The sequence below is a fragment of the Arxiozyma heterogenica genome (assembly GCF_036370985.1).
Source record: "Arxiozyma heterogenica strain weizmannii chromosome Unknown scaffold_26, whole genome shotgun sequence".
NCBI lineage: Eukaryota > Fungi > Ascomycota > Saccharomycetes > Saccharomycetales > Saccharomycetaceae > Arxiozyma > Arxiozyma heterogenica.
Window position 1 is genome coordinate 1,406 of NW_027042679.1, and position 18,760 is coordinate 20,165.

The 18,760-nt window shown below is 45.1% G+C and overlaps 2 protein-coding genes across 2 annotated transcripts; both read right to left on the reverse strand.

The window, feature by feature from the left end:
- Positions 1-288: 288 nt before the first annotated feature.
- On the reverse strand, positions 289-9,258 carry PWA37_002978 (uncharacterized protein; the record flags this gene model as incomplete). Its single annotated transcript, XM_064859524.1, has 1 exon — positions 289-9,258. The coding sequence occupies one exon, from the start codon at positions 9,256-9,258 to the stop codon at positions 289-291; it is 8,970 nt and encodes a 2,989-aa protein (XP_064713480.1).
- Positions 9,259-9,295: 37 nt separating this feature from the next.
- Positions 9,296-15,541, reverse strand: PWA37_002979 (uncharacterized protein; the record flags this gene model as incomplete). The annotated part of the gene is made up of 1 exon (XM_064859525.1): positions 9,296-15,541. One exon carries the CDS (start codon positions 15,539-15,541, stop codon positions 9,296-9,298), a length of 6,246 nt encoding a protein of 2,081 aa, XP_064713481.1.
- Positions 15,542-18,760: the final 3,219 nt, after the last annotated feature.

Below are 18,760 nucleotides of genomic sequence, written 5' to 3' on the forward strand. Positions count from 1 at the left end.
GTAATGACACTTGGCATTGGGGTTTCAACAATCACAACACCAATGTGGGTGCTGCTGCCGTTGTAGTTGGTGGTGTATAGGGTGGAGGTGGATAGAACAGAAGCAGAGCCAACCATGCCTGGAACATAGGAGGTGATCACAGATGGCATTGGGGTCTCAACAATCACAACACCAATGTGGGTGCTGCTGCCGTTGTAGTTGGTGGTGTACAGGGTGGAGGTGGATAGCACAGAAGCAGAGCCAACCATGCCTGGAACATAGGAGGTGATCACAGATGGCATTGGGGTCTCAACAATCACAACACCAATGTGGGTGCTGCTGCCGTTGTAGTTGGTGGTGTACAGGGTGGAGGTGGATAGACACAGAAGCAGAGCCAACCATGCCTGGAACATAGGAGGTGATCACAGATGGCATTGGGGTCTCAACAATCACAACACCAATGTGGGTGCTGCTGCCGTTGTAGTTGGTGGTGTACAGGGTGGAGGTGGATAGAACAGAAGAAGAACCAACCATGCCTGGAACATAGGAAGTAATGACACTTGGCATTGGGGTCTCAACAATCACAACACCAATGTGGGTGCTGCTGCCGTTGTAGTTGGTGGTGTACAGGGTGGAGGTGGATAGAACAGAAGCAGAGCCAACCATGCCTGGAACATAGGAAGTAATGACACTTGGCATTGGGGTCTCAACAATCACAACACCAATATGAGTGCTGCTACCGTTGTAGTTGGTGGTGTACATGGTGGAGGTGGACTTAATAGAAGAAGAACCAACCATGCCTGGAACATAGGAAGTAATGACACTTGGCATTGGGGTCTCAACAATCACAACACCAATGTGAGTGCTGCTGCCGTTGTAGTTGGTGGTGTACAGGGTGGAGGTGGATAGAACAGAAGCAGAGCCAACCATGCCTGGAACATAGGAAGTAATGACACTTGGCATTGGGGTCTCAACAATCACAACACCAATATGAGTGCTGCTACCGTTGTAGTTGGTGGTGTACATGGTGGAGGTGGACTTAATAGAAGAAGAACCAACCATGCCTGGAACATAGGAAGTAATGACACTTGGCATTGGGGTTTCAACAATCACAACACCAATATGAGTGCTGCTGCTGTTGTAGTTGGTGGTGTACAGGGTGGAGGTGGATAACACAGAAGCAGAACCAACCATGCCTGGAACATAGGAAGTAATGACACTTGGCATTGGGGTCTCAACAATCACAACACCAATATGAGTGCTGCTGCCGTTGTAGTTGGTGGTGTACAGGGTGGAGGTGGATAGAACAGAAGCAGAGCCAACCATGCCTGGAACATAGGAAGTAATGACACTTGGCATTGGGGTTTCAACAATCACAACACCAATATGAGTGCTGCTGCCGTTGTAGTTGGTGGTGTACAGGGTGGAGGTGGATAACACAGAAGCAGAACCAACCATGCCTGGAACATAGGAAGTAATGACACTTGGCATTGGGGTCTCAACAATCACAACACCAATATGAGTGCTGCTGCCGTTGTAGTTGGTGGTGTACAGGGTGGAGGTGGATAACACAGAAGCAGAACCAACCATGCCTGGAACATAGGAAGTAATGACACTTGGCATTGGGGTCTCAACAATCACAACACCAATGTGAGTGCTGCTGCCATTGTAGTTGGTGGTGTACAGGGTGGAGGTGGATAGAACAGAAGCAGAGCCAACCATGCCTGGAACATAGGAAGTAATGACACTTGGCATTGGGGTTTCAACAATCACAACACCAATATGAGTGCTGCTACCGTTGTAGTTGGTGGTGTACATGGTGGAGGTGGACTTAATAGAAGCAGAACCAACCATGCCTGGAACATAGGAGGTGATCACAGATGGCATTGGTGTCTCAACAATCACAACACCAATGTGGGTGCTGCTGCCGTTGTAGTTGGTGGTGTACAGGGTGGAGGTGGATAACACAGAAGCAGAACCAACCATGCCTGGAACATAGGAAGTAATGACACTTGGCATTGGGGTCTCAACAATCACAACACCAATGTGAGTGCTGCTGCCGTTGTAGTTGGTGGTGTACAGGGTGGAGGTGGATAGAACAGAAGCAGAGCCAACCATGCCTGGAACATAGGAAGTAATGACACTTGGCATTGGGGTTTCAACAATCACAACACCAATGTGGGTGCTGCTGCCGTTGTAGTTGGTGGTGTACAGGGTGGAGGTGGATAGAACAGAAGCAGAGCCAACCATGCCTGGAACATAGGAAGTAATGACACTTGGCATTGGGGTCTCAACAATCACAACACCAATATGAGTGCTGCTACCGTTGTAGTTGGTGGTGTACATGGTGGAGGTGGACTTAATAGAAGAAGAACCAACCATGCCTGGAACATAGGAAGTAATGACACTTGGCATTGGGGTTTCAACAATCACAACACCAATATGAGTGCTGCTGCCGTTGTAGTTGGTGGTGTACAGGGTGGAGGTGGATAGCACAGAAGCAGAACCAACCATGCCTGGAACATAGGAAGTAATGACACTTGGCATTGGGGTTTCAACAATCACAACACCAATGTGGGTGCTGCTACCGTTGTAGTTGGTGGTGTACAGGGTGGAGGTGGATAGAACAGAAGCAGAACCAACCATGCCTGGAACATAGGAGGTGATCACAGATGGCATTGGGGTTTCAACAATCACAACACCAATGTGGGTGCTGCTGCCATTGTAGTTGGTGGTGTATAGGGTGGAGGTGGATAGAACAGAAGCAGAGCCAACCATGCCTGGAACATAGGAGGTGATCACAGATGGCATTGGTGTCTCAACAATCACAACACCAATGTGGGTGCTGCTGCCGTTGTTGTCGGTGGTGTACATGGTGGAGGTGGAGACAACAGAAGAAGAACCAACCATGCCTGGAACATAGGAGGTGATCACAGATGGCATTGGGGTCTCAACAATCACAACACCAATGTGGGTGCTGCTACCGTTGTAGTTGGTGGTGTACAAGGTGGAGGTGGATAGCACAGAAGCAGAACCAACCATGCCTGGAACATAGGAAGTAATGACACTTGGCATTGGGGTTTCAACAATCACAACACCAATGTGGGTGCTGCTGCCGTTGTAGTTGGTGGTGTACAGGGTGGAGGTGGATAGAACAGAAGCAGAGCCAACCATGCCTGGAACATAGGAAGTAATGACACTTGGCATTGGGGTTTCAACAATCACAACACCAATATGAGTGCTGCTACCGTTGTAGTTGGTGGTGTACATGGTGGAGGTGGACTTAATAGAAGCAGAACCAACCATGCCTGGAACATAGGAGGTGATCACAGATGGCATTGGGGTCTCAACAATCACAACACCAATGTGAGTGCTGCTGCCGTTGTAGTTGGTGGTGTACAGGGTGGAGGTGGATAACACAGAAGCAGAACCAACCATGCCTGGAACATAGGAAGTAATGACACTTGGCATTGGGGTCTCAACAATCACAACACCAATGTGAGTGCTGCTGCCGTTGTAGTTGGTGGTGTACAGGGTGGAGGTGGATAGAACAGAAGCAGAGCCAACCATGCCTGGAACATAGGAAGTAATGACACTTGGCATTGGGGTTTCAACAATCACAACACCAATGTGGGTGCTGCTGCCGTTGTAGTTGGTGGTGTACAGGGTGGAGGTGGATAGAACAGAAGCAGAGCCAACCATGCCTGGAACATAGGAAGTAATGACACTTGGCATTGGGGTCTCAACAATCACAACACCAATATGAGTGCTGCTACCGTTGTAGTTGGTGGTGTACATGGTGGAGGTGGACTTAATAGAAGAAGAACCAACCATGCCTGGAACATAGGAAGTAATGACACTTGGCATTGGGGTTTCAACAATCACAACACCAATATGAGTGCTGCTGCCGTTGTAGTTGGTGGTGTACAGGGTGGAGGTGGATAGCACAGAAGCAGAACCAACCATGCCTGGAACATAGGAAGTAATGACACTTGGCATTGGGGTTTCAACAATCACAACACCAATGTGGGTGCTGCTACCGTTGTAGTTGGTGGTGTACAGGGTGGAGGTGGATAGAACAGAAGCAGAACCAACCATGCCTGGAACATAGGAGGTGATCACAGATGGCATTGGGGTTTCAACAATCACAACACCAATGTGGGTGCTGCTGCCATTGTAGTTGGTGGTGTATAGGGTGGAGGTGGATAGAACAGAAGCAGAGCCAACCATGCCTGGAACATAGGAGGTGATCACAGATGGCATTGGTGTCTCAACAATCACAACACCAATGTGGGTGCTGCTGCCGTTGTTGTCGGTGGTGTACATGGTGGAGGTGGAGACAACAGAAGAAGAACCAACCATGCCTGGAACATAGGAGGTGATCACAGATGGCATTGGGGTCTCAACAATCACAACACCAATGTGGGTGCTGCTACCGTTGTAGTTGGTGGTGTACAAGGTGGAGGTGGATAGCACAGAAGCAGAACCAACCATGCCTGGAACATAGGAAGTAATGACACTTGGCATTGGGGTTTCAACAATCACAACACCAATGTGGGTGCTGCTGCCATTGTAGTTGGTGGTGTATAGGGTGGAGGTGGATAGAACAGAAGCAGAGCCAACCATGCCTGGAACATAGGAGGTGATCACAGATGGCATTGGTGTCTCAACAATCACAACACCAATGTGGGTGCTGCTGCCGTTGTTGTCGGTGGTGTACATGGTGGAGGTGGAGACAACAGAAGAAGAACCAACCATGCCTGGAACATAGGAGGTGATCACAGATGGCATTGGGGTCTCAACAATCACAACACCAATGTGGGTGCTGCTACCGTTGTAGTTGGTGGTGTACAAGGTGGAGGTGGAGACAACAGAAGAAGAACCAACCATACCTGGAACATAGGAAGTAATGACACTTGGCATTGGGGTTTCAACAATCACAACACCAATGTGGGTGCTGCTACCGTTGTAGTTGGTGGTGTACAGGGTGGAGGTGGATAGAACAGAAGCAGAACCAACCATGCCTGGAACATAGGAAGTAATGACACTTGGCATTGGGGTTTCAACAATCACAACACCAATGTGAGTGCTGCTGCCGTTGTAGTTGGTGGTGTACAGGGTGGAGGTGGATAGCACAGAAGCAGAACCAACCATGCCTGGAACATAGGAAGTAATGACACTTGGCATTGGGGTCTCAACAATCACAACACCGATGTGAGTGCTGCTGCCGTTGTAGTTGGTGGTGTACAGGGTGGAGGTGGATAGCACAGAAGCAGAACCAACCATGCCTGGAACATAGGAAGTAATGACACTTGGCATTGGGGTTTCAACAATCACAACACCAATATGAGTGCTGCTGCCGTTGTAGTTGGTGGTGTACAGGGTGGAGGTGGATAGCACAGAAGCAGAACCAACCATGCCTGGAACATAGGAAGTAATGACACTTGGCATTGGGGTCTCAACAATCACAACACCGATGTGAGTGCTGCTGCCGTTGTAGTTGGTGGTGTACAGGGTGGAGGTGGATAGCACAGAAGCAGAACCAACCATGCCTGGAACATAGGAAGTAATGACACTTGGCATTGGGGTCTCAACAATCACAACACCGATGTGAGTGCTGCTGCCGTTGTAGTTGGTGGTGTACAGGGTGGAGGTGGATAGCACAGAAGCAGAACCAACCATGCCTGGAACATAGGAAGTAATGACACTTGGCATTGGGGTCTCAACAATCACAACACCAATATGAGTGCTGCTGCCGTTGTAGTTGGTGGTGTACAAGGTGGAGGTGGACTTAATAGAAGAAGAACCAACCATGCCTGGAACATAGGAAGTAATGACACTTGGCATTGGGGTTTCAACAATCACAACACCAATATGAGTGCTGCTGCCGTTGTAGTTGGTGGTGTACAGGGTGGAGGTGGATAACACAGAAGCAGAACCAACCATGCCTGGAACATAGGAAGTAATGACACTTGGCATTGGGGTCTCAACAATCACAACACCAATGTGGGTGCTGCTACCGTTGTAGTTGGTGGTGTACAAGGTGGAGGTGGAGACAACAGAAGAAGAACCAACCATACCTGGAACATAGGAAGTAATGACACTTGGCATTGGGGTTTCAACAATCACAACACCAATGTGGGTGCTGCTGCCGTTGTAGTTGGTGGTGTATAGGGTGGAGGTGGATAGAACAGAAGCAGAGCCAACCATGCCTGGAACATAGGAGGTGATCACAGATGGCATTGGGGTCTCAACAATCACAACACCAATGTGGGTGCTGCTGCCGTTGTAGTTGGTGGTGTACAGGGTGGAGGTGGATAGCACAGAAGCAGAGCCAACCATGCCTGGAACATAGGAGGTGATCACAGATGGCATTGGTGTCTCAACAATCACAACACCAATGTGGGTGCTGCTGCCGTTGTAGTTGGTGGTGTACAGGGTGGAGGTGGATAACACAGAAGCAGAGCCAACCATGCCTGGAACATAGGAGGTGATCACAGATGGCATTGGGGTCTCAACAATCACAACACCAATGTGGGTGCTGCTGCCGTTGTAGTTGGTGGTGTACAGGGTGGAGGTGGATAGAACAGAAGAAGAACCAACCATACCTGGAACATAGGAAGTAATGACACTTGGCATTGGGGTCTCAACAATCACAACACCAATGTGGGTGCTGCTACCGTTGTAGTTGGTGGTGTACATGGTGGAGGTGGACTTAATAGAAGAAGAACCAACCATGCCTGGAACATAGGAAGTAATGACACTTGGCATTGGGGTCTCAACAATCACAACACCAATGTGAGTGCTGCTGCCGTTGTAGTTGGTGGTGTACAGGGTGGAGGTGGATAGAACAGAAGCAGAGCCAACCATGCCTGGAACATAGGAAGTAATGACACTTGGCATTGGGGTCTCAACAATCACAACACCAATATGAGTGCTGCTACCGTTGTAGTTGGTGGTGTACATGGTGGAGGTGGACTTAATAGAAGAAGAACCAACCATGCCTGGAACATAGGAAGTAATGACACTTGGCATTGGGGTTTCAACAATCACAACACCAATATGAGTGCTGCTGCTGTTGTAGTTGGTGGTGTACAGGGTGGAGGTGGATAACACAGAAGCAGAACCAACCATGCCTGGAACATAGGAAGTAATGACACTTGGCATTGGGGTCTCAACAATCACAACACCAATATGAGTGCTGCTGCCGTTGTAGTTGGTGGTGTACAGGGTGGAGGTGGATAGAACAGAAGAAGAACCAACCATACCTGGAACATAGGAAGTAATGACACTTGGCATTGGGGTCTCAACAATCACAACACCAATGTGGGTGCTGCTGCCGTTGTAGTTGGTGGTGTACAGGGTGGAGGTGGATAGAACAGAAGCAGAACCAACCATGCCTGGAACATAGGAGGTGATCACAGATGGCATTGGGGTCTCAACAATCACAACACCAATGTGGGTGCTGCTGCCGTTGTAGTTGGTGGTGTACAGGGTGGAGGTGGATAGAACAGAAGCAGAACCAACCATGCCTGGAACATAGGAAGTAATGACACTTGGCATTGGGGTCTCAACAATCACAACACCAATGTGAGTGCTGCTGCCGTTGTAGTTGGTGGTGTACAGGGTGGAGGTGGATAGAACAGAAGCAGAGCCAACCATGCCTGGAACATAGGAAGTAATGACACTTGGCATTGGGGTTTCAACAATCACAACACCAATATGAGTGCTGCTACCGTTGTAGTTGGTGGTGTACATGGTGGAGGTGGACTTAATAGAAGCAGAACCAACCATGCCTGGAACATAGGAGGTGATCACAGATGGCATTGGTGTCTCAACAATCACAACACCAATGTGGGTGCTGCTGCCGTTGTAGTTGGTGGTGTACAGGGTGGAGGTGGATAACACAGAAGCAGAACCAACCATGCCTGGAACATAGGAAGTAATGACACTTGGCATTGGGGTCTCAACAATCACAACACCAATGTGAGTGCTGCTGCCGTTGTAGTTGGTGGTGTACAGGGTGGAGGTGGATAGAACAGAAGCAGAGCCAACCATGCCTGGAACATAGGAAGTAATGACACTTGGCATTGGGGTTTCAACAATCACAACACCAATGTGGGTGCTGCTGCCGTTGTAGTTGGTGGTGTACAGGGTGGAGGTGGATAGAACAGAAGCAGAGCCAACCATGCCTGGAACATAGGAAGTAATGACACTTGGCATTGGGGTCTCAACAATCACAACACCAATATGAGTGCTGCTACCGTTGTAGTTGGTGGTGTACATGGTGGAGGTGGACTTAATAGAAGAAGAACCAACCATGCCTGGAACATAGGAAGTAATGACACTTGGCATTGGGGTTTCAACAATCACAACACCAATATGAGTGCTGCTGCCGTTGTAGTTGGTGGTGTACAGGGTGGAGGTGGATAGCACAGAAGCAGAACCAACCATGCCTGGAACATAGGAAGTAATGACACTTGGCATTGGGGTTTCAACAATCACAACACCAATGTGGGTGCTGCTACCGTTGTAGTTGGTGGTGTACAGGGTGGAGGTGGATAGAACAGAAGCAGAACCAACCATGCCTGGAACATAGGAGGTGATCACAGATGGCATTGGGGTTTCAACAATCACAACACCAATGTGGGTGCTGCTGCCATTGTAGTTGGTGGTGTATAGGGTGGAGGTGGATAGAACAGAAGCAGAGCCAACCATGCCTGGAACATAGGAGGTGATCACAGATGGCATTGGTGTCTCAACAATCACAACACCAATGTGGGTGCTGCTGCCGTTGTTGTCGGTGGTGTACATGGTGGAGGTGGAGACAACAGAAGAAGAACCAACCATGCCTGGAACATAGGAGGTGATCACAGATGGCATTGGGGTCTCAACAATCACAACACCAATGTGGGTGCTGCTACCGTTGTAGTTGGTGGTGTACAAGGTGGAGGTGGATAGCACAGAAGCAGAACCAACCATGCCTGGAACATAGGAAGTAATGACACTTGGCATTGGGGTTTCAACAATCACAACACCAATGTGGGTGCTGCTGCCGTTGTAGTTGGTGGTGTACAGGGTGGAGGTGGATAGAACAGAAGCAGAGCCAACCATGCCTGGAACATAGGAGGTGATCACAGATGGCATTGGGGTCTCAACAATCACAACACCAATGTGGGTGCTGCTGCCGTTGTTGTCGGTGGTGTACATGGTGGAGGTGGAGACAACAGAAGAAGAACCAACCATGCCTGGAACATAGGAGGTGATCACAGATGGCATTGGGGTCTCAACAATCACAACACCAATGTGGGTGCTGCTACCGTTGTAGTTGGTGGTGTACAAGGTGGAGGTGGATAGCAACAGAAGCAGAACCAACCATGCCTGGAACATAGGAAGTAATGACACTTGGCATTGGGGTTTCAACAATCACAACACCAATGTGGGTGCTGCTGCCGTTGTAGTTGGTGGTGTACAGGGTGGAGGTGGATAGCACAGAAGCAGAACCAACCATGCCTGGAACATAGGAAGTAATGACACTTGGCATTGGGGTCTCAACAATCACAACACCGATGTGAGTGCTGCTGCCGTTGTAGTTGGTGGTGTACAGGGTGGAGGTGGATAGCACAGAAGCAGAACCAACCATGCCTGGAACATAGGAAGTAATGACACTTGGCATTGGGGTCTCAACAATCACAACACCGATGTGAGTGCTGCTGCCGTTGTAGTTGGTGGTGTACAGGGTGGAGGTGGATAGCACAGAAGCAGAACCAACCATGCCTGGAACATAGGAAGTAATGACACTTGGCATTGGGGTCTCAACAATCACAACACCAATATGAGTGCTGCTGCCGTTGTAGTTGGTGGTGTACAGGGTGGAGGTGGATAGCACAGAAGCAGAACCAACCATGCCTGGAACATAGGAGGTGATCACAGATGGCATTGGGGTCTCAACAATCACAACACCAATGTGGGTGCTGCTGCCGTTGTAGTTGGTGGTGTACAGGGTGGAGGTGGATAGAACAGAAGCAGAACCAACCATGCCTGGAACATAGGAAGTAATGACACTTGGCATTGGGGTCTCAACAATCACAACACCAATGTGGGTGCTGCTGCCGTTGTAGTTGGTGGTGTACAGGGTGGAGGTGGATAGAACAGAAGCAGAACCAACCATGCCTGGAACATAGGAGGTGATCACAGATGGCATTGGGGTCTCAACAATCACAACACCAATGTGGGTGCTGCTGCCGTTGTAGTTGGTGGTGTACAGGGTGGAGGTGGATAGAACAGAAGCAGAACCAACCATGCCTGGAACATAGGAAGTAATGACACTTGGCATTGGGGTCTCAACAATCACAACACCAATGTGGGTGCTGCTGCCGTTGTAGTTGGTGGTGTACAGGGTGGAGGTGGATAGAACAGAAGCAGAACCAACCATGCCTGGAACATAGGAGGTGATCACAGATGGCATTGGGGTCTCAACAATCACAACACCAATGTGAGTGCTGCTGCCGTTGTAGTTGGTGGTGTACAGGGTGGAGGTGGATAGAACAGAAGCAGAACCAACCATGCCTGGAACATAGGAAGTAATGACACTTGGCATTGGGGTTTCAACAATCACAACACCAATATGAGTGCTGCTGCCGTTGTAGTTGGTGGTGTACAAGGTGGAGGTGGATAGCACAGAAGCAGAACCAACCATGCCTGGAACATAGGAGGTGATCACAGATGGCATTGGGGTCTCAACAATCACAACACCAATGTGGGTGCTGCTGCCGTTGTAGTTGGTGGTGTACAGGGTGGAGGTGGATAGCACAGAAGCAGAACCAACCATGCCTGGAACATAGGAAGTAATGACACTTGGCATTGGGGTCTCAACAATCACAACACCAATGTGGGTGCTGCTGCCGTTGTAGTTGGTGGTGTACAGGGTGGAGGTGGATAGAACAGAAGCAGAACCAACCATGCCTGGAACATAGGAAGTAATGACACTTGGCATTGGGGTCTCAACAATCACAACACCGATGTGAGTGCTGCTGCCGTTGTAGTTGGTGGTGTACAGGGTGGAGGTGGATAGAACAGAAGCAGAACCAACCATGCCTGGAACATAGGAAGTAATGACACTTGGCATTGGGGTCTCAACAATCACAACACCAATGTGGGTGCTGCTGCCGTTGTAGTTGGTGGTGTACAGGGTGGAGGTGGATAACACAGAAGCAGAACCAACCATGCCTGGAACATAGGAGGTGATCACAGATGGCATTGGGGTTTCAACAATCACAACACCAATATGAGTGCTGCTGCCGTTGTAGTTGGTGGTGTACAGGGTGGAGGTGGATAGCACAGAAGCAGAACCAACCATGCCTGGAACATAGGAGGTGATCACAGATGGCATTGGGGTTTCAACAATCACAACACCAATGTGGGTGCTGCTGCCGTTGTAGTTGGTGGTGTACAGGGTGGAGGTGGATAGCACAGAAGCAGAACCAACCATGCCTGGAACATAGGAAGTAATGACACTTGGCATTGGGGTCTCAACAATCACAACACCGATGTGAGTGCTGCTGCCGTTGTAGTTGGTGGTGTACAGGGTGGAGGTGGATAGCACAGAAGCAGAACCAACCATGCCTGGAACATAGGAAGTAATGACACTTGGCATTGGGGTCTCAACAATCACAACACCAATATGAGTGCTGCTGCCGTTGTAGTTGGTGGTGTACAGGGTGGAGGTGGATAGCACAGAAGCAGAACCAACCATGCCTGGAACATAGGAGGTGATCACAGATGGCATTGGGGTCTCAACAATCACAACACCAATGTGAGTGCTGCTGCCGTTGTAGTTGGTGGTGTACAGGGTGGAGGTGGATAGAACAGAAGCAGAGCCAACCATGCCTGGAACATAGGAAGTAATGACACTTGGCATTGGGGTCTCAACAATCACAACACCAATATGAGTGCTGCTACCGTTGTAGTTGGTGGTGTACAAGGTGGAGGTGGACTTAATAGAAGAAGAACCAACCATGCCTGGAACATAGGAAGTAATGACACTTGGCATTGGGGTCTCAACAATCACAACACCAATATGAGTGCTGCTGCCGTTGTAGTTGGTGGTGTACAGGGTGGAGGTGGATAGAACAGAAGCAGAGCCAACCATGCCTGGAACATAGGAAGTAATGACACTTGGCATTGGGGTTTCAACAATCACAACACCAATATGAGTGCTGCTGCCATTGTAGTTGGTAGTGTACAGGGTGGAGGTGGATAGCACAGAAGCAGAACCAACCATGCCTGGAACATAGGAAGTAATGACACTTGGCATTGGGGTCTCAACAATCACAACACCAATATGAGTGCTGCTGCTGTTGTAGTTGGTGGTGTACAGGGTGGAGGTGGATAGCACAGAAGCAGAACCAACCATGCCTGGAACATAGGAAGTAATGACACTTGGCATTGGGGTTTCAACAATCACAACACCAATGTGGGTGCTGCTGCCGTTGTAGTTGGTGGTGTACAAGGTGGAGGTGGATAGCACAGAAGCAGAACCAACCATGCCTGGAACATAGGAGGTGATCACAGATGGCATTGGGGTCTCAACAATCACAACACCAATATGAGTGCTGCTGCCGTTGTAGTTGGTGGTGTACAAGGTGGAGGTGGATAGCACAGAAGCAGAACCAACCATGCCTGGAACATAGGAGGTGATCACAGATGGCATTGGGGTCTCAACAATCACAACACCAATGTGGGTGCTGCTGCCGTTGTAGTTGGTGGTGTACAGGGTGGAGGTGGATAGCACAGAAGCAGAACCAACCATGCCTGGAACATAGGAAGTAATGACACTTGGCATTGGGGTCTCAACAATCACAACACCAATGTGAGTGCTGCTGCCGTTGTAGTTGGTGGTGTACAGGGTGGAGGTGGATAGCACAGAAGCAGAACCAACCATGCCTGGAACATAGGAAGTAATGACACTTGGCATTGGGGTTTCAACAATCACAACACCAATATGAGTGCTGCTGCCGTTGTAGTTGGTGGTGTACAGGGTGGAGGTGGATAGCACAGAAGCAGAACCAACCATGCCTGGAACATAGGAGGTGATCACAGATGGCATTGGGGTCTCAACAATCACAACACCAATGTGGGTGCTGCTGCCGTTGTAGTTGGTGGTGTACAAGGTGGAGGTGGATAGAACAGAAGCAGAGCCAACCATGCCTGGAACATAGGAGGTGATCACAGATGGCATTGGGGTCTCAACAATCACAACACCAATGTGGGTGCTGCTGCCGTTGTAGTTGGTGGTGTACAAGGTGGAGGTGGATAGCACAGAAGCAGAACCAACCATGCCTGGAACATAGGAGGTGATCATGCTTGGAGCATGCGAGATCAGAGCGGTTGGCATTGGTGTTTCTACAATCACAATGTCAATGTGGGTGCTGCTACCCTTGGAGTTCGTAGTGTAAGATGTGAGGGTGAAGAGAACATCAGTCGAATCAATCATACCTGCAACGAATGATGTAATTACACTTGCCATTGGGGTCTTAACGCTTACATCGTCCATTGGAGTGCTGCTACCCCTGGGGTTGGTGGTGGAGTCATCAGAGGCAGATCCAATCATCGTTGGAGCATGTGAGATCATAGCAGTTGGCATTGGAGTCTCAACAATTACTATGTCAATTGGAGTGCTGCTACCCTTGGAGTTGGTGGTGTAGGAGGTGAGGGTGAAAAGAACAGTGGTTGAATCAACCATGCCTGCAACGAACGATGTGACCGCACTTGGTATTGGAGTGGCCACTACAACAACAACTTCTGGAGATGAAGAACCGTTACTGTCAGTGACGATAGTAGTATAGGTGGTTGTGGTTGGGGCAGAAATGCTTGCAGCAGTAGTAGTGTAGGAGGTGGATGGCGATGGGGTGATCACAACAACAACAACCTCTGGAGAAGATAAGCCATCGTAGTTAACGGCTGTAGTATAGGTGGTTGTGGTTGGAGCTGTGACATCTGCAGTAGTAGTGGTGTAGGAGGTAGATGGCGATGGGGTGATCACTTTCACAACAACCTCTGGAGAGGAAGAGCCATTGCTATCAGTGACAGTGGTTGTGTAGGTGGTTGTAGTTAAAGCTGTGACATCTGCAGTAGTAGTAGTATAGGAGGTGGATGGAGTCGGGGTGATCACTACCACAACAACCTCTGGAGAAGATGCACCGAAATTGTCCATAACTGTGGTTGTGTAAGTAGATGTAATTGGAACTTTGACATCTGCGGTAGTCGTAGTGTAGGAGGTGGCTACAGCTGGGGTGATCACTACCACAACAACTTCCTCAGATGAAGAGCCATTGCTATCAGTGGTAATAGTGGTGTAAGTAGTGGTTGTTAGGAAAAAAACTGGAGCAGAAGTGGTAGTGTAGGTGGTAGATGGTGGTGGATCAATCACCACTATGACAGCCTCATTAAACTCTCCGGTACGTTCATAATTATTGTTGTAGTTAGTGACTCTAGTATAATAGGTGGTTGTAGTTCGAGCTTTGACATCTGCAGTAGTAGTGGTGTATAATGTGGCTGGCCACGGACCATACGAGAACGTGACCCACATTATAGATGTCACACCGTTATTCTGGTAGTTGTCCTGTGCCATTGCAGCGCCACCCACTGGAAGTCCCAAGTATGTAACAGTTGTTGTTCGCATTGGCTCGTCAATAACTGTAATGATGTTTACCTGCGCGTCGTCCTTATTGAACCAATCTGTCGTAGTGATGGTGGTAACAGTGCTAGGTGTAGGCAAATCTCGTCTATAAGCTTGAACAGTCATACCGTACTGAGTATTGAAAATGGTTGTATAAGGATGACTAACGGTAAGTGCAGAACAAAACTCCTCCCGATCCTCTTCATCTTCCGCGTACGAGTATATAGCATCACCGAAATCAGTGACAATCATACCACCAGGTAGATGGATAGCCACTTTAAGGATACCTCTTTGTTTCACGTTAGTATAAACAGCTTTAAATGGATAGGAATACCCAGCCTCCAGATACACCTTATGACCACCTCCCCCTAACCTACCACCTTCACCCGAAGTAAGTCTGAATATAGGATCATTAGCATCGGAGAAGGATGATGTTCGGTTACAGCAATCAAAGGCCGAACCAGCACCAAAGAAAAAAGCGGCATAATCGTCCACTTCTAGGGACATAGTGTAAATACCAGTAAATGGGGCAACAAAGTAACCAGTGGCCACCATCGTAAAGTGTGTGATAGGCACTCCCGTATAACCATATGGGGGCACAGTTGCAGGCCAACCGGAATCCCAGTTAAGATTTGTGACACCTTTGATTTCACCAACATAAGGAAATTTCTTATAACCACTGATGGGAAAGTCTGGATTATTGATATCTACAATATCATCAAGCATATATTCGTAGAATTGGACGGTAGCACCTGGCTGGATTATTTTTCCAGTAAGGCATGCTTTTGGGGTGATATTACCAGCGAACGAAACATGAAAAACCGTAAAAAGCAACAGAATGGAGAGAAACTTTCTAGTGATTGAACGTATATCACTGTGCATTTTGAATGAATGAATGTCTTGGGTTGTAGAGAAAAAGATTTGTGTACTTTTTCCCTGGGTTGAGCAAAGATACTTTAAGAGACTTATTACTTGATCAAACTTTTAATTTTACCTGTGTTTAATGCTCTTGGAGCTGTGGTGTTTTATTCATAGCAAGAAGGAAGTAAAGGGAAACAAATTACGAAAAGAAGAGATGACCAAATCATATAGTATTTATTTTTATATCTTTAGAAATATGAACAATCTAACAAAAAAACATCAAGACATTTATAAAAAAACTTGTAGATTGAATTAAAAGTATTGTTCTCTTGGTCATAATAAACAATAAAAGACAAATATTTTTACAAAAAACTATGATAACGGTTGATAACAATTAAAATCCTTGAGATCAAGGAGACATGTCTTTGTTGAGATGAAAATAAAAAAAAGAAGCAAAAGAGCTTAGTAATAAACAAATTCAGGGAAAAGCACTTGATGTTTACGATTCTTGGTCATTAAAAATGTTTATTGGTAAAAAATGCTTTATAATAAGATAAGAGAACTTACATCAACTCTTTGCTAAAAAAACCAATGGAAAAAAGGACAAATACGCAATGCATGTCCTATTGTCGCACAAGAATATCCCGATTTGTATAAGATTTGTCCAACAGTTCTGAAGGAACTGTAAAAAAACACTTTCAAAGTTAGCTTTTTCTGGAATTTTTTTTTCTACTCTGGAAATAATAGAAATAAAACAGTATTTTCGGTAAATACAGTGAGAGAATTAAAAATGTCTTTTCCTGTTAAGACACACAAAAAAAGAAAGGAAAGGAAAAGGGGTAAACGCAAAAATAGAGTTTCAAAAAAGTGCTTTTATCTTCAATAGTTTTCCAAAGACTTACCAAGGAGCAGCGCAACAAATAATAGTATAATAGAATAAAATAAGACAACAAATAATAAAAGAATAAAAACGATGGTAACAATGAAAGAAAATAGTACCAGTAAGTGTTGCCCAAAAAAATTGATAGATCTCTCTTACGTGTTGCATATACATAATATCGGCAAATAACTTTAGAAGAATAGATTATTTTTGGAATATTAGATGGAACAATGTTATTTGTAGAAAAACATAAGATGTGAGATTGAATAGTGAGATTTTTTGACCTATTGAGAATTATTTTCCTACAGTGTATGTATTTTTAATAAAATAATAAAAGCAAGATTACTATTTTAAAATTGTAACCTTCAAAAATTTTTGAACATCCATAAAAATATGTCTTTCAAGAAAAAAATTTGGAAAATAAAACAAGAAGTTTCAAATCTTTTGTTTTTGACTTTCTTTTTCTTATTTGTCTGTTTTAAATTTCCTTTCTAGTATATCCCCCACCCCAACAAACTTGGAAAAACAAAAGAACTGATCATATTATGATCTGAAAATTTATAGTAAAAAAGTCGTTTTTAAAAGAGTAGATGTTGCTTTTTTTGGGGATTTTTTTTGTTTTTGTTTTAAAAAAATTTTTCAATGTTCCGTGAATGATATCATCCAGAGGTAGACAAAAGTTATGCACGGTTTATTTGATGCCATATGTATTGTTCTTTTTATTAAAGATTTTGATCGTTCCCTAAAACCGGTTCATATGATTATTGAATACAAAAGCATCTTTTAATTGAGGTATAATAATATCGTACTATTTTTTACTATTAACATGCGTTTACAACCAATTAGCACGGCACAGTTGTGTATTGGAACAACTAAACTAGAGTTTAAAAAAACTGGATTTTTTGTATTGAATTTAGGTGATGAAAAATTTTTTATCATGGAACTATTGTTATATCAATATGTCTGGTGATGTCAAGTATCAGTATCAAACACTTTGATCTTATTTATTACAAGCTAATAGAACAAAATAATAGAAAATAGCAATAAGACATTAACGATATTATAGGTTATCAGCTATTTATTGAATGTTATTGGTACTATAAATATATCTTATTATTGTGCATGTCCTTTTGTTTTACACAATGATCATACAAGATATATCAATATGCAGTGTAACTTTTTTTGCCTTAGATTCCTCTTTTCTACATGTTTTTATAAATTTGTGTTTATGTACTACTATAAATTTACATTATCAAAGATATCTATAATTACAACTCAATAATAAAAATTAAGAGGTGTTGCCTTAATTTCTCATATTGTTAAAAATAACATATCGGTAATTTACTCCCGATACCAACAATTACCACATTTCTTTTTCATCTTAGAATTACTCTGGCCATTACCTGCTCTTACTTTACTTCTTCTACCATTCAAACTTTTTTCAACATCTTGTTTTCATTATTACTACAGTCACCCTTGAAAATCCCTAGATACTTCTTTCTTAGGGCTTATCATATTTTCCATATTTCTAGTTTTTTCATTCTTTTAATTTTTCTTTACAATACTTTATTAAGGTATTATACTGTTTCATTTATCTACCATTCTCCCTTTTTTACACATATGATACTCACACCACATCTTACTAAGAAGTACTAATTGAACTCCTAAAATACATAGTCTGCAGGTAACGTTGAATCTTAAGGCAAAGGACTTGGAACAGTTAAAAGACTAGGTACAGGCTGTGAATGTATTCGAACGAGCAATCGTTGGACTAATGTTGGTGGCAAATAACTTGAAAACTTATTTAAGAAGCCGTCGATTACTGAGAGTCCTCTGGATGAATAATATTAGTACACATGTCTTTAACGTCGGTGATCATATTATATGTTATTATTATGTTAACATGTAGAGTTATTTTCCCTCGATCTTTTATTTGGGGATTAATAGTTATATTGTTAGAACACAGATAGTACGTCTATTAGGTTTCCTTATTAAAGACTGTTTTATTATGTTGTTAATAATAATCAAAAGAGAAAAATTTTAAGAAAAAAAAATTTTAAGAAAAAAAAATTTTAAGAAAAGAATCAAAAGAGAGACCATTTTATATTTGTTTATAACATATTATGTAATTATATACATTAGTTTTTTAGGTTTTTAATAAACCAGAGATCCAATTTACTAATACGTTAGGTCATGACTGTATCAAATACAAACACTACTACTTTCTATGATATATAAATATAAAAGAAGCATACAATATAACGTAATTTATCCAGATTGGAAAATTAATAACTAAAGTCATCTACTTATATGTGTTTACCTTTTAGAAGTTTTTCATAATATGTTGATTTATTTTCATT